The sequence below is a fragment of the Gymnoscopelus microlampas genome (genome assembly GCF_963454915.1).
Source record: "Gymnoscopelus microlampas genome assembly, chromosome: 5".
NCBI lineage: Eukaryota > Metazoa > Chordata > Actinopteri > Myctophiformes > Myctophidae > Gymnoscopelus > Gymnoscopelus microlampas.
The window spans coordinates 29,367,420-29,384,770 of NC_139942.1; the positions used below are offsets into that span (position 1 = coordinate 29,367,420).

Genomic DNA, 17,351 nt, shown 5'->3' on the forward strand with positions numbered 1-17,351 from the left:
TGACTATTGGACCGATTATTAACATTAGCTACCCCTGGAGGAATAAGGTTTGCAGGCTGACAGCAACAGGTCAGTGTATATAGAGAAAACCATCGCTTCAATCTCCTGCATTATAAAGCATCAGTACATGTTTGGGGATATATCGAATCAAAGTTTATAATTCCAGTTTGTTATTTCGTACTATTATTGCGGCACAGAATGTGTGAGCTGCAGTGTAAAGGGGATTTGCCCCGTATCTCACCTCCGTGCCTCTCTCTGCGGGACGCTTTGAGCCGCTACTCCCATCAGATAGCTCCCAGCCCCTCCACTGAACACTTTGAAAGACTGCACTGACACAGCGCTCATCTCATTGTTCACTGCACTGTGTGGCGATGGAGGTCACAACATGGAAAGACATGGTCACTGTGCGTGTGTGAGTGCGTGCATGTGTATGCGTGCATGTGTGTGTGTGTGTGTGTGTGTGTGTGTGTGTGTGTGTGTGTGTGTGTGTGTGTGTGTGTGTGTGTGTGTGTGTGTTTGGGGGGGGTGTTCCTGTGTGTACTTCTGAGGAAGTACTATTGTGGGCCTTCCCTCACTTTTTCCTACCCCCCCCCCCCCCCACCCTCCTGTTTCCCTCTGTAAATTACACATGAGGGAATTGGACCATTACATAACAAATAACATGTTGTGATAAATGAAACTGTGATCCTCGATTACTGCTCAGAAATCACAATACAAGGATAAAACAGCTGTTCCTGCAGCAACTGCAAATAAATTGCAATTTGAAACAAGACAGGGGTCTAATAATGGCATGGCTTCCATGTGGATCTCAGACTTGATGTGGCCATTCTATGACATTATTCATCTATGACGTCAATACTATGACGTCAGTCATCTCAATATTTGGGCATATAGTTTAAGCCTTTTTACCGCCTCACAGACACACAGACTCGCAGACCATCTTCCAGATAGCTCGCCCTCATCAAAACATGGTGGGATACATTTGAACAAGGGAACCAGGAGACCTGGTACTGCCAGACCCCTAGTGGTTGAAATCTGAATGGCCGGGCTTCGCATGACGTGTGTCCCTTCTATGTCCCTTCTATGACGAAAGGGGGACAGACTTTTTTGGCTGGGGCCGGGGGAAAAGTGACCATGCCCATGTATGGAGAAAACAGATACAAAGCCTCATGTAAGCCCGACCCCTTGGGTCTGGCAACAAAAACTAAATAGGAGGCTAATCGTACAGCTCAGGACCTTCTCTACAAAGTCACATAAGTACTATTATGCCTTCTAGTATAATGGGGAAAGTAATCAGCCATAACATTTGACATCGGTTTGTGAATCCTAGTGTACAAAAAAAGGGAGAAGTCCTGGGTTTAAGCCCTGACTGCACCCTTCATCCATTACTTCGTCTCAGCTTTTCTAGGATCCAAAGGTCCGTCATAACAGGAGAGAACAGGTGGTCATAACATAGAGTGGTATGGAATGGTACTGTAGTTTGTCAGTATCTCATTGTCATTCGATAGATACCTTGAGGCATTAGGAGAGTGGACATGGAGCTATCGTACCCTTTCAGGTCCTCATCAAAGCTCATGTTAGTTATACCAGTGGGCAGTGGTGACCTTTCTTTTAAAGACAGCTACATTTGTTTTTAGGAATAATTTAATTATCTGCGTGGGATGCTTGTGACTATTTTGTCACGTTCAATATTGCTCAGACAAAGGTCAAACAGTGGCATGTTTGTCTGTGGTCCGTTTCCTCAGTCGAACAATAAGCCCAAACTCAATCAACAAACTGATATGTACAGTTATGACCAAAAGACCTGATAGAGTGAAAAGGTAATATTTTTGTCTGGTAAACCCTTTGCTTTGAAGGTGTCTCACACTGTGTCGTGTGTGATCATGAGCAAACCTGGCAACTTACTTATTTAAACTGATTAAACTACACGCTATCGGTTCACATTTTAGTTTTACACTTTTACACTACACATATCTCTATTGCAAGGTAAGCAAAAAAAAAACGGACGCATTGTGAGCTTGTATATCTGCTATTTTCACTATATATATATATATATATATATATATATATATATATATATATATATATATATATATACACACACACACACACACTGTATATATAATATAATATATTATATTATTTTTAATAGAGTGGTTAAATGTGGTGTTCTGTCATTGTGTTTCCCCACAGAGCTAACAGTACGTTGAGAAAAGACATGTGTCATCCTCCCAATATTCTGCAGCTGTATTCCCAACAGAGGCTGCAAGTTAAGTTGATCTGATGTATGGTGAAGGGTGCCCTGAGCACAGGTGACCCCAAAGACCTCGTCACTGAGGACAGGAGAGGAATGGAGAGGGGAAGAGAGAATGAGAGACACTGATAAAAGTGAGAGAATTTGGCAGTGCAGAGTTGAGAGAGAGGACAGGGAGTCTGCATTTGTCTGTTTTTACTTAATATACTCAGTCTCTCATCTCCATTTAATCATGTCTTTCTGTTTTGCTTTCTCTAGCTCACTCTCTCCACTAGACTTCTCTCACTCCTTATCTGTCTCCATTTCTCACTCTCTCACCCTCTTTCACTCTCATTAGGCTATTTCCTTCTCTCTCCTCCCTTTCCGTCAATCTCTTAATTTCCTTCTCTCTCCACCCTCTGCCCCTCCCTCTCTCCCTCTCTCCCTCTCTCCCTCTCCCTCTCTCTCTCTCTGGTTGACAAAGCAGACCTGATTGATTCAGTTCAGTAGTACCCTGGAGGTGTATCTCAGCTCTCCTCTCTACTATGCTAGGCTACACTATGCAGCTCTTTGCTTCACAGCTCTGCCAGCCCATTAGCCACTCAGCCTGAAAATCATTCAGTTAGTCAGCCAGCCAGCCAGCCAGCCAGTCAGTTAGTCAGCCAGCCAGCCAGTCAGTCAATCAGTCAGCCAGCCAGCCAGTCGCCAGTCAGCCAGTCTTGGTGTGCCAGGCAGTCAGTGGATCAGTCAGGTAGATGGGCAGTGTACCAGGTACACACGCAACAATTGAGTCAGTCAGTTAGCCAGTAAAGAATTAATCTAGCCTACCTGGCACTTACTCTGCTATACTGTTAGCAGACACTACCTCGACCCTTGTGTCCTCATGTCTCCTAATCATACACATCTAACATCAAATTATGACCAACAAAATAAAGAATGAATTATCAAATAATATCAAATACAGTAACAAAACTAAAGTCTGGCTAGAAGCCTCTGGTAGCTACATGCCGCTCCTTACAACTGGACCAAAGTGGATGAATGCTTCAGTAAGTTTCATAGCATGGCTTTTGTGATGTTTTTGTTTTGTTTGTTTCTTTATGTGAAGCAACGGACTGCAGCACTGTGCCCAAGACAAAGTTGACCCTTACCCTTAATGTGCCCTTTAGATTTTGATATAACATGTGTGCAAAGTTGACATTTTGGCCAGACGATGGCACTAGAGGAAAGGTTATATGGCCGGGTCACTCAAATAGTTTGGGGTCATTCTCCAGGTAACATGAATGCTGTTATCAACTTTCATGGGGATTTTGAGATGTCTTGTTTGCTAGTGGATATTTGGTCTTATAGGGTGACATTAGAGCAAAGTTCATGGAGTCACCAAAATATTATGGGTCATCCATTACTTTACACTACTGGATGGACATTACCACCCTTAGAGTGCTGACACTAGGAGACCTAAAAGCAGTTAAGCTTTTCAGTGAACCTACACATTATAATCTCTGTCTTTTTGTTCATTTACAGGTACAGGAGCTCATTCACACAGGGCAGGGTATTAGAGCAGAGCCAAACATGAGAGCACAGTATGGGGTATACATAATACAATTAGAAATGTATAAGGTGCTTCATGGGAAAGGACCACGGCTGTTTTATAAAGTCACATTTATCACGTGTCGTGTTGGGATGTGAAACATTTTGAGCCTGTAGATTTTCTGCACATGATACCGTCGTATGACCAGGTATAAATCAGGCATAAGTGTGTGGGAACTTGTCTTCCTTTGTGGAGTGGCTAAAACATAAGTCAAAGGAATTGCAGCCACTCGCAGAAATGTCCTGGCTAAAACATAAGGCTCATGGCCTTACGTTTTATGCAAATCAGGACAGAGACACCAAATAAGATACATAACCTTTCAGAGACTTTTGTGTGCACAGGATTATGTTGTGGCTAAAATTATGGTGGAAAAGAATACAGAATGTCCCATTCAAGTTTTCAAATGTATAAAAATCTTTTGAAAATAGCAGATCTACAAGCTCACAATGCGTCGCAATGTGACGCATTTTGAGCTTGTAGATCGGCTATTTTCAAATGGACGAAATGTATATAGGGTAATGGGAAATGGAAATGTATAAGTGGTTAATGTATGTTTTGTAATAATATAAAGTAACTAGTAACTAAAGTTTTCAAATAATTGTAGTGGAGTAAAAGTACAATATTTGCCTCTGAGATGCATTGGAGTAGAAGTAAAAGAATTGGAAATTGGAAATACTCAAGTAAAGTACAAATACCTCAAACTTTTACTTAAGTACAGTACTTCAGTATATGTACTTAGTTACTTTCCACCACTGCTACAGACACAGATGGATCAGTTGATTTTATGGAAGTCTGTCCATCATGATGTGCTCAAAATGATAGAACCATCAAACAAAAAAATACTGAACTGACAAAAACATGAAACAATGACCTTGGCCTATAACACACCAGGTCAACAGTGTTTGTATAACAATGGCTGGAAGCTTATGCACTCTTCCACATGCATAAAATTAAACCTTTGACCTTAAAAAACAAACAAAAATGAAATTTTACATAGCCTGGCGGCTTGTTAGACCAAGCCATTTTAGATGCGAGAATACACAGCAAAGTTGAACCTGTTCTGTCTGCTCGTATTTCATAAAGTGCTTAGTCAAATGCCGCAGGTTGGTTTAGCTTGAAACCACCGTGAATGTCAACGTTTGAGTGGTACATTAAGTATGATGCTGTGGTGTTATGAGCTCATGTGCATGCATAGCCTATGGTTCTCAAACTTGTCTTGTATTTGTTTTACTGAGGATAAGGCTAGAAATAAGTTTCCTTCTGTCCGTCCCTCTTCCTTTATCCCATTAAGACCTGAGGCCGATTCTACAAATGCCTTCTAAAATCAGTAGTTCTCCACAGTTTTTGAAAAATGTTTAAAAATTGCAGATGTACAAGCTCGCAGCGCGGCACGAAGTGACGCGCTGTGAGCTTGTACAACTGCTATTTTTGAATAGCCAACATATAAATCACTGACCTAATACTGCACGACTAAGCTGTCACATGCAGTATTTGTACGTGCACTGTGTCTGTGCAGGTGAGTGTGTGTTTATTGCGGACAGTGTACCCGTCCATGCGAGAAGAGAAGCACAACAGAGAAATCTTGTGTGTGTGCAGTGATGGAAGAAGTACTCACATTTTGTACTTGAGTAAAAGTATCAATACCCTATTGTAGTAGTAGTTTGAGTACAAAAGTGCAAAAGTATTGGCATCAAAATATGCTTAAAGTACCACAAGTACTCATCATTATGCAGAAGGTCCCATTTTAGTTTTCATATAATTGTACTGGAGTAAAAGTACAATATTTGCCTCTGAGATGTAGTGGAGTAGAAAAAGGTATTGGATAACATTGGAAATACTAATGAAACTCTCACAGTGACAAGCTTGGCCTCAGCAGAGGACAGCAGACCGCTGTCCACAATTCTGACTACAGTATTGTTGCTGTCGGGCGGAAACCTCGTAATGAATGTCCAAAACCATTACTTTTCAAGAAGGGTAAAACATTTTCTGTTATTATTTATTTAGTCACAAGGTCTTGATAATACTTTTGGTTAGATATTTATAAAACCAACAGACATTGGTCTGTTTCCACTTTCACTCAAAACATTTTGCATGACACTGTAGTATTGTGAAGTAGGGCAGTAATAAAAAAAAATAAAAAAAACATATGGAGATATATGGAGGAGGTTTCTGCCTGACAGGATTTGAGTGTATGTATACACTCAAATCCTCAGTGTTAATTTAACTCAGAGAGTTCCTTCGGCTACAGTATGTGTGAGTGAGTATGTAGGCCTATATGTACACAGTAAAGTTCTCAGTTGTTCTATTTGTATACTCCTGGAGTAGAGTTATGTATATACACATGAGTTAAATTAACACTGGGGACATATGTTCAATCCAAGACAAGATTGGAGTAGAGCTACACCATTCCCATTTACAAAGAACTTAAATAGCCGCAATCCCGTGATCAGAATTATAGCCTGCTTACGATGTCAAAGGATTCACATGTACAAGGTGACAAAAATAACTGCCCAGCGCGCATCATTGGCTCCTGAGCCAAGCAGCTGCTCACAACACAGGGCACTCATGCTCAAAAAAGAGTATAATAATAGAGTATGAGGAAAAAGAAAAGTGTCAATACTACAATCTAGAAATACTCAGTTACATGGAAAGTCCGGTATTTAAAATTGATTTGTGTAAAAGAAAACATATATACTCAAAGTACCAAAAGTAAAAGTACTCATTATGCAGAATGCCCCATTTCACAAGTTTAATATGTATACACATCTTTTTAAAATAGCAGATCTACAAGCTCAAAACGTATCGCAACACATTGTGAGCTTGTAGATCAGCCATTTTCAAATAGCTGTAGTATATGTAAGGCTAAAGTGGTTGATGTGTGTTTTGTAGGTCTAATAATTATCAAAATCTACAAAGTAAGACAAAAACAAAAGTAAACACCTCTCCGAAGTGTTGGAATGGGTAAACTCTCTTTTGCTCAGACACTCACACGCAGGCACACCCGCACTTAGAAGTGGTAGAGGAAACATTAGTGTAATTTGCATGATTTAACAGTAATTTATACACTTCACATAGAGATTACAATGAGAGGTACACTTGAAGTCCAGAAACCACATTGTATGGATATAGCAACCCTGCGCTCCATTTTATGACATTTATGGCATCCAGTCACAATACAACAAGACACGTTTACATATACACAGAATGCCAGCTGATTTGTTCATCTAAATCTATTTGAGAGAGAGAGAGAGAGAGAGAGAGAGAGAGAGAGAGAGAGAGAAGGAGAGAAGAAAAAGTGAGTGATGAAATATAAACATAAACCAGTGAACAGGGTGATCAAGAGTACATCTAAGTGATGGTTTGGTGAGACAGAACAACATGAAAGTGGTGGAAAGAGAGAAACTGGAGAAAGGGCATTTTGACAATAGTAAATATTCAGGGCATTTCAATCAGCTGCATGGGATGATGACGAGAGAGGAGGAGAGTAGAGGAGAACGATAGGGGACAGGACATGATGTGAGAAGAAAGGAGACAAGAAGACAAGACAGGTGATGAAAATAAATGAGTAGAAAAGGAAGTGTTAGGGATTAGAGGTAAGAATCCCAGTAGTGCTATACTGCTGGTGGTCATTGTGCAAATTGAGTTACAGCCTGCCATAATCTGCTATGTGTGTGTGCGTGTGTGAATTGATAGAGATGCATAGCCTGACAGCTGCCGGACAAAGCCAAGACAGCCATGGGAAATGTCATTCTGCTTGTTAAACACTCACACACACACACACACACACACACACACACACACACACACACACACAAGTTTCTCTAGGGGATGACATTGCCTACAGTACGTACGTACTGTGATGAAATACCCAAATCTTTAGGGAAGGTTTTTAGTTCCAATCCCCAGGGCTTTAATCTCTCATGTGGTGGAAGTTCTGAGAAATCCACATATCCAGTGTTCTGCCTTTAGGCTTTCGTGCACCAAGAAGTCAATCAACTAGAATCCTCCTCTCCCAGAGATCCCTCTTGGACCAGATTACCGTAAATGAGTAACTGTATGAAGGTTCATGGAGGTAAGTGGGTCCAACGTTAATGGAATTGAGAGTTGCTTTTGTGGAAGCCTGGCCGACGATGCTAGAGCTACATAGTACATACATACTGTACAGTAGCTGAACTGCTCTACACGCTCACAACAACACGTTGCAATATAACGCGTTGCAAATGACACGTCGCAGTGTGAGGCGTCATATGACGAAGCATGAGTATAAAATGACAAGCAATTCAGCAAGAGACATAAAGAGAGCATTTAGCAAAATATTGAATTGATTTAGTTTTTGTTATTTACAAAGCTACTCAAGCAACTAGAAGGTAGATAGAAATATTCAGTGGTTTTGAGAAGCAAGACTTATACCAGTGGATCAGGTCACTCATTACACACTCTAATGCATAATCAATTATGTTTTCCAAGTAACCCTGCCAACTGAAGCATGTCCATACTAGATACAGCATGTTTCTGTGGGGTCCTTTCCACTTCAATGAAGCTCACGTCATTGGACTAAATCAGCACCTCACCGGAGGGAAGATGAAATGATTTGATGGGAGAGAAGGAGAGGGTGGTAGTATGATTCATCTTGTTATTCATGTGTAACACATCCTTCTAGTTGACAAATGTGATTGTCTGATGACTGACTAGTTAGTTAGTTGCGTGCTGGTGTCTCACACCGAAAATAGCGGATCTAAAAGCTTGAAATGTGTCACGCAGCGACACGATGTAGATCTGCTATTTTTGGTGTGAGACACGATTGACCTGAACCAGAATCAAGTACAAATCAAGTATAAATCAGGCCAGCCATGAACCAGCAAGCATAATACATTTCCACAGTCTAAATAAACATTTTCTGTAAAAATACAATTGGTATTTTAAGGTGACTTACAGATACAGTATTTACACTTTTGTCACACTCCATGGAGCCATGTCAGTGTACTCCTTGGTTCTGTTCAATTCCCCATCAGCTAACTGTCTGAACGCGCCTCTCCTTCATTCTTTGAACAGAATCCGGATTTCCCTGAATTCTCAATATGGAATCCACATGCAGTATCTCTACACATGTAAACGTATATTTCTGTCATCTGTCATCGGTCACCAATTGTTTGGATATAATTTTCATGGACAGTATTCTATATGCAAAGGAAATATTCGCACATCCACTTTGTTCAGATGCAGCGCTTTGGACAGTGACAACTGAACTGGAGCAATCATGAAAAAAGTATTTCATGATCAAAAATCCCTCACATTGCTCTTGCTCAGCAGCATCAGTTCATTCAAATTGACAGACGTTTCGGTCCCTCTGAAGGTCCAGAGGGACGAAAAAAACAATTGGAATAAAAACTGATGCTGCTGATCAAGAGCAGTGTGATGGATTTTTGTTCATGTAGTCTTCTGAAATCTAATTGACTTAAACAAACTATGTTATGTGTTGCAGACTGTGCAGTAAGTACTGTACTACGTTGAACATACAGGTTAGGTTTTAATAGGTTCTATTAACTTGGGGGTAACAGTCCCTCCCACAAAGGCACACAAGGGGGAGTAGCTTTCAGGATGAATCCAAATGGTCTGAAGACACTAATTAAATCCCTGCCCTAAGCCTTTACAGACATGTGGATAATGTATATGGTCATATCTTTATTGCTCATAAGTGGGACGACATTAGCCTGAAGGCTAGATGAGACATGTCACCAGAAGTTTACTAGCATCATCAGTCCCTAGACACCTAGCCCCCCGGGGAAGAACCTGGGTGAATATAGCCCATAACATGCACTCCTGTCCCTCAGCAACTGTCAAAAAGCCCTTTATCAAGGCACTTTATCAATCTATATTTCCAGATATGTCTGGAAATATAAATTGTATTGTAACATATTATGTTGGTCACTTAAGTTGCTCACATATCAAGATAAATTATTGAAACTAGACCATACCCGGTGAAGGGCGCAGGCGAAAGTAGTTGCAAAGTTGGGGTTAATGCACGTCCTGTCGCGCGGTTTCTCCCCCGCGCGCGCCCCGTCGTGGCGCCCCCTTATTTTGGGGTACCAAAAGCGTGGGACAAAAAAATCCAAAAGTGAAAAAGAAAAAAGAAAAAAATGCAACATTTCTTTTTTATTTTCCTGGGGGTCCCCGCGCACCCCTGTGGAACATCAAGGCGGACCCCTTCGCCTGTTTTTTTAATATTATAGGAGGGTGTTGTGATGTATTTCATATAAATGTAATTTCAGTAATGCATTGAAGCTGGTATTGAGGCGGTACTAAAAGAGGCGGTACTAAAAGAGTATTTGTAGTAGTAGTATTTACTCATTTGAAGTACTCTTAAGTATTGTTACTCAATGTATTTTCTTGAAAGTGTTTTTAATGACTTTATTAGCTTTAAAGTTTTTTTTACAGATTTTTAAGTATTTTTACTGTTCTTATCAACTTTTAGGTATGTGTAGTGTATTCATCAATCTTTAAGTGTTTTTACTCTTTTTTTCAACTTTTCAGTACTTTTAAGTATTTGTACTCATGTTGAGTACTCTGAAGTATTTTTACTCAAGGTATTTGAGTATTCTCTCCGTCCCTCTCTCTCTCTCTCCCCATCTCCCTATTTTCACAACGCATCGCGAGGCGTTGTGAGCTTGTAGATCAGCTATTTTCACAACGCATGGCGACGCGTTGTGAGTTGATGATGCAACCTTTATTGTGAAGGAACGACTGGAAGAACGTTCATACAGGTTGTTGATAAGATGTTTAACGTAGCTGTTAGCCGTAGCATGCTAATTGCTAACGCTACCCAGTTGCAAATTTGGGGTTAATGCACGTCCTGTCGCGCGGTTTCTCCGCCGCGCACGTCCCCGCGCGTCCCCCCCCCCCCCCGGCCCGCGGTCACCCCTCCCCACGGGCGTATATATATATATATATATATCAGCACGGAGAATGGCGTAGGCATGTTACTCGCCCGGCCCGGGCCGTCTGGTCATGTGTTTACTTTCCACAGAAAGAATTGTAGACGTAGTCAGAGAGTGGGCGGGGTCTGGGTGTTGCCATGTCGGCGTACTGTAAGCGCTGTAGGGCCAATGTTGGTGGTATAGGGTTCGTTTGGTTTGGCCTCGTTTTCATAGATCTTGCTGCTTGTTTCTCTCGCGAAACCTGGCAACGAAACCTGGCAACGACGCATGCGCAGTTTGATCAAGAGTCCACCCTACCACCAACCACCACCGTGAGCTTACTAGAATTATAATAGGATTAGTTTTTCCTTGACCACAAAATGTATGCTAAGAATGTTACTTAGGACAGCATGTTGTCTACAAAGATGCGGGTGTGATGTTTACCTGCCATCCTAGTTTCTTTGAATCACATCGTTTTATCTGCTAAACACCTAAATTGTACATTTTAAATACAGTCAGGTACTGTAGGTACTGTATACTGATTTGAGGATCAAATGATTTGGGAGTAGCATATAATGAGCTTTATTCAATGTTTCTTTTTCAAAACTCTGATTCAAAACGCAATCACCTTTTCTCTCATTTGTGCCCGATCAAAGGATGTAGTAGCCTTTCATTTTGTGTTAATTTATGCAATTTCGAACTCAAGTGTAAGAATGTAGCCAAATGAGAGCTTATGGGGCCATTTGGTTACATCTGTACACTCTCAGAGTTAAATGAACACAGAGGATTTTACAGTAACAACGCGACTCTCTGTCATTGCCCCGCCCTTACTCCTTTTGTCTCTCTCCCTCACACTGCATGGATGCTCGTCTCTGTTCTCTGTGTGTGTCTCTCTTCCGTTACAGTGCAGAGGGCTTTTGAAGTGGACAGCTAGTTGGAGGCAGATTAACTGCTCTTGTGGCGCGTTGGGGGAATGTGATGATAGGAGAGGGAATGTATCTAATCAGCAGCGGGGTCAGTCAAAGGGCCCCGGCCCGCGTCTAATCCCGGGCCCCGCTCAGGGGGACTAGAGGGGACAATACAGCTGGACGCAGACTCGCGGCTCAGGAATGTATGACAGGACAGAAAAACCTGCTCACACATCCATCGATTGATTGACTGACTGACTGACTGGGCGGGTATGTGGGTCCAAACGGCCATAAATGTGCGTGTGTGTGTGTGTGTGTGTGTGTGTGTGTGTGTGTGTGTGTGTGTGTGTGTGTGTGTGTGTGTGTGTGTGTGTGTGTGTGTGTGTGTGTGTGTGTGTGTGTGTGTGTGTGTGTGTGTGTTGCATGCCCACCCATGTTCTTCACAAGAGGAAATCCCTCCAATGTGAGGACACTGTGCAGGTCCTCACTATCGTTGATGGTGGCTACAAACGTATTATCTCCATATTTTAACTTTTTTTTTTGTAAATGAATGCCCTACTCCATCATACTACAGTGTCACACAAAATTTGCAAAAATAGCAGATCTACAAGCTCACAACGCGTCGTAAAGCGACTCGTCGTGAGCTTATAGATCTGTTATTTTTTACATGTTTTTATTTGAATCCTGAAAAGTAACAGTTTTGGACAGTTTTGTGGGTTTCCACCCACGACAGCAACGCCATGTAAGGGGCTTTAGGGGGATTGGGGGGCGGCCTTAGCCGAGTGAGAAGAGAATCCGTCTGATGGGAATCAGAAGGTCACCGGTTCGACCCTTGGCCAGACCAGTTACAGTAGCCTACGTGTCAAAGTGTCACTGAGCAAGGCACTTAAACCCCTAACAGCTCCCCCATGTGTGCTCAACTGAGGCCATCTGAGCAGCTATCTGCTGGCTAATGCAGAAAAGTGATCCCCCTCCCCTTTTCTCTTTCCCGTTTAGTTTTAGGGTCAGGATAAAAGGGTGTAATTTAGTGGACAACACCTTAGCACACTACAGTATACATTTGTGAAACTGTTATACATACTATCAATCCTGTACTAATATATACCTCATATATAGCAGATAATACCTCACTGAGGTATTATGTGCTGTATTTCTGCCACTGAAACTGTTGATTTGTGTGTGTGTGTGTGTGTGTGTGTGTGTGTGTGTGTGTGTGTGTGTGTGTGTGTGTGTGTGTGTGTGTGTGTGTGTGTGTGTGTGTGTGTGTGTGTGTGTGTGTGTGTGTGTGCGTGTGCGCGTGCGTGTGTGCGTGCGTGTAAGAGTGTTCTCACAATCGCAATTCGGAATTCTCAGAATTCTTAGTTTTTCTCTCTCAAGATATAAATATTCTGGGATGCAATTGTGAGAACAAAACTCATCTGTGTACAAAGTATGAATTACGAGGAAAGAAACTCACATTTCAAAAAGATTTTTCCTAGTGGTGTGTGGTCATGGATGGGTTTATAGTGTTGTGTGAACGAACAAAGAAAAGGGAATCTGAGGACAAATATTTTGTGGTTGCTGTTTTTCTGAACACCCACAGTATCCACGGTCTAATTGGGTCTCTGTGCTTCTGTGTGTTCTTAAGCAGCTTTCCTTGTGAGGATGAGAGTATTCCTCCCCAAAGTCACAGCGTGTTTATCAGCCCCAACTGGCCATTTTAAACTGCAGTATCCACAGTAAAATCCTCTGTGTTGTTACGGGTCTAATTGGGTACATGTGTACAGTACACTCTCTGAGTTATAAATGGATAAATGAACACGGATGATGCGTGCACACGTGCGTACATGTGTGTTTGTATGCTTGTCATGGTGAGTCCATGTATATACGGTATATTATGTGCATCATGTGAGAACATTGATGAGAACATTATTTCGCATTTGTTATGCACTCACAAACACAAACATAGCTTTAGGCCCCTTGACTCACGGAAGCACATGCTTGTAAGAATAAGTGAAATTCATTGAATGTATCATTTGGAACGGGATTATTTACCCCGAGAATAACAATAGTCCGGACGGAGCGTGGGCCAGATCTGCCATGATCTGTTCATTTGAAAACAGAACATTACTTTGAACATAGTGTGAATCATACCAAAGATACAGAGCGAGAGAGATAAGACAGAGAGACAGAGACAGGCAGAGACAGATAGAGAGGCAGACAGAGAGACAGACAGGCATAGACAGAGATGGAGAGAAGAAAGAGAGAGAGGGGGGGGTCTCTATGATTGACAGAGATATAGAGGGTGCAAATGAGAGGGGGAATGACTTAGGAACCGAAAGGAGGAGAGAGGGAGAGGAACATGGATGAGCAAGAGATGCAGAAGAGAGTGTGAGAGAGAGAGAGAGAGAGAGAGAGAGAGAGAGAGAGAGAGAGAGAGAGAGAGAGAGAGAGAGAGAGAGAGAAATCTATCTACCAACTCACATACTGGCAAAACAGTATGTCACACAGGCTGTGGCCATGAACCACAAGTACAACAACAACACAGCACTTTAAAGAGACAAAAGAGAGAAAAGAACAGAAATAGGACACAAATCAGAAAGGTTCTGAGCTAGAAAATGACATTCAGGTGTCTCCTCTTACCAGTAACTTTGAGTACAACAGTGACCAAATCTATTACACAGAGAGTGAATGGACATGACAGAGAAATGCACAGAATAAAAAGAGTCTATATTGCGTTTAGCTGTCTCCCTAATTGTCATAATTGTATACAAAAAAGGATGTAATTAAATGTCTAGACAGAGACAGGAAATGCTACAGTGATGCTCACCGCCTTCAGCATTATTTTCATCTGAACAGCAATGTTAAAAAGCTCAGTTTAATAACGGGTATGTTGTATAAGTTAGGAGAGTCCAAATAATATCTGGTAACAATCATCTTCCAAATCCCTTCAAATATATACCAGAGAACAGAAAGAGAAATGTATCTGATGATGACCCAGATTTAAAAAACAGCCATTTTTCATCTCAATAATTGCTTCATTCCTATTGTTTTGGTTCTCATTCATAACCTACCCCTTTAAAATCTAAAGCTAGCAAACAAATGATGTCATTGATTCCAAATAAAGGCATTTAAAAGTGAAAGTTGTTTTTGACACACAATGACAATTTTCAACAAGTTCTTTTTGTACGTGTACTTTGTCAAAATGAATGACACTCAAGCCCCTTTTTACCTTTAGCGGATGGATTCCCCAAAGCGTCACTGGGCCGTCTCTCCTCTAGGGGCAGTGGTTGTGTCTGCCCATCCACCGGCGCTGCCCCCGACCCCTGGCTCTGGGACGGTCTGGTACTCTGGACCAGATTGCCCTCGCTGCCGGCCCTCATCAGCCGCTCCCCGACCCTCAGCATGCAGGAGCGGTTGCCCTGCAGCTCCTTCCGTAGGTTGGCGTTCTTGGAGCCGCCGCCGGGTCGGCCCAGGCGGGGGGACGACGACTTGGACATCTTCCCTGCTGGGCTGCTGAGTAGTGCGCCGCTCAGAAACTCCAGGGTTGTTTCAAAGTTCCTTCTGTTTCGGATTTGGTTCTTTCTTTTTTCTCCCTATACAGTCTCTTACTTTCTTGCCTTTTTTCTCTTTCCCTTTTCCTCAGTCTCTGTTTTATTATTGCCTTCTTCTTGTACCCCGTTCTCCTCTATCCCTGCCCTCCTTTCCTCTGGAAGGGCAAAGAGAGTTGCTGCTGTAGACACAATTGTTTTCTGCGAGCTTGTTGCCTCCAGCTGTCTTGTTTCCCCCTCAGTGTCTCTCTCTGTTTCTCTGGTGCAACGTTCTTGTATCTGTCAGCTTGTTCTGTCTCCTCACTTATCTTCTTTTCTCTCTCTCCTCTCTCTCTTCTTCTTTCTGAGTTTGTGGGCTTTCCTCTGATTTGTCAGGTGATGGAGCAGTCTTCGGGGCCAGTGTGCACTTTTTGTCAGCTTGCCCCCTTGACTCAGCGTCTCTCTGTTTTCTCTTCTTCTTCTGCCCGCTCCATCAGCTTTTCTTCTCTAGATCCCACCCATCATCATCTTTTTGCTCCTTCTTCCTCCGCTTTGCTTTCCCTCACGCCGACAATTGTGTCTGTCTGTGTCTGTGTTCAACCACAACGCACCGCTGGGCAAGCAATGCTGGCAGGACGCAACCAGAGCCTACAGGCTGTGTTCCGCTTTCTGTCTCCCTACCGTGGTCTATCCCTCTCTCCACAGAGAGTGGCTTCTCTGTGTGAGGCTGAACTGATCCCTCTTGGGAGCTCTCTCTCTCTCTCTCTCTCGCTCTCTGTGTGTTTTCGCTCCCACCCCTTTCCGCTAACTCCCTCTCTCTCTCTGTCCCACTGTTGCTCCCTCTTTCTCTCTCTCTTCATCTAATCCCCCCCTTGTTCCGTCTCATTTCTATCACTTGTTCTCTCTTCTCACTCTTTCGGTGCTCTATCCCTTTCATCAATGCCAGAGTTCCTCTCCGCTCTCGTCCTTTTCTCTCTCACACTCACCCTTTCACTCCCCCCTTTGCAATTTCTCTCTCACCCTCCATCTTACGTCTGTCTCTCTCCCTCTCTCTCTCTCTCTCTCTCTCCCCCACTAACACCCACTTCACACCATCATCAGTAGAATCAAGAGTTCCACTTCGTGAGAAAGCGGTGTTATTCCATGCATTGACTATGCAAGGAGCAATCTACTGTGACAGGAGGTGGAGCCAGCAGAGAAACGGTGCACAAAGTTTGGGAACGTTCGAGTTTTTCACTGAGGTTTGCGGCAAGTCAAAGTGGCAACACATCAGAAGTTCACTTCAGAAGTTTTGATGTGAACTAGACGATGCAGATACACACACACTTAACTAGTTTAAAACTTTGTTATTCATATTCTTACTTTCCATCGTTATATTTCTGTCTGTTTCTGTCATTGGTGTCATGTCTCACTCACTGACAAAACTTCGCTATACATCGTGGCTGATTGGCCACTGCATAGCAAACTTCTGCGTCTCATTTGCATAAAGTTGAGCCGAACTGAACTTTTTGATTTTCTCCTTTACGCTGCCAATCACATTATCCTTTGCGCTGGAATGCTGCCTGCTTCCATAGAAAATGAATGAGGAACGCCAAAAAAAGAAAAGAAAGAAAACCGCCTCGCTCCACATTTGTGAAAAAGCACTAAGTCTGTCCCATTACTTTCCCCTCAGCATTGGGAAGATCATCTGACTTTTTCTTTTTGTTCTCTGATGTCTCTGTCTGTGTCTCACTTAGATCCAAAGTTGTTTGCTAAACTCTCCCCGCTCACTCGATAAGTGATCTGAGATGGGGGTAAGATCCCTGATGGCTGTCTCTAAACCTCAGAATGACTCTAGCCTACAGGAATTCACAGTAGCCGACACCAGTTATAGCTACTGTAGCTAAGATTAACTTTGAGATTGTTGGACCCTAGGGTGGGGCAGTGCCCAGTAAAATCCTGACTGTCACAGAGTGTAAAAATGTTGTCCAGTCATAGTTAAATTAACAACGAAGTGGGAGAGAGGAAAAATGTGAATAACTTTTGTGTTTAAGAAGAGAAAGTGAGGAGTTGGAGAGACCCTAACCTCACACTAACCTAATGGTCGGAATAATGGGATGTCGGAATTATGAGCGGAACCCGTATGAATATAGATTATCACCTGGACATTCATCATTACCCAAGGTTAAAACATTACAAAATACCACAAACATATTCAAC

General features: G+C 42.4%; 1 protein-coding gene across 3 annotated transcripts in view; it reads right to left on the reverse strand.

Moving 5' to 3' along the window:
- LOC311044783 (sickle tail protein homolog) overlaps positions 1-15,884 on the reverse strand; it is a 90,003-nt gene extending 74,119 nt beyond the window's left edge. For all 3 annotated transcript variants that reach the window (XM_084056577.1, XM_084056576.1, XM_084056575.1), the window contains exon 1: positions 14,855-15,884. In XM_084056577.1, the coding sequence (XP_083912703.1) occupies positions 14,855-15,122 (268 nt within the window). In that variant the 5' untranslated portion in view covers positions 15,123-15,884. The remainder of the gene's footprint in view (positions 1-14,854) is intronic.
- Between the last annotated feature and the right edge of the window lie 1,467 nt (positions 15,885-17,351).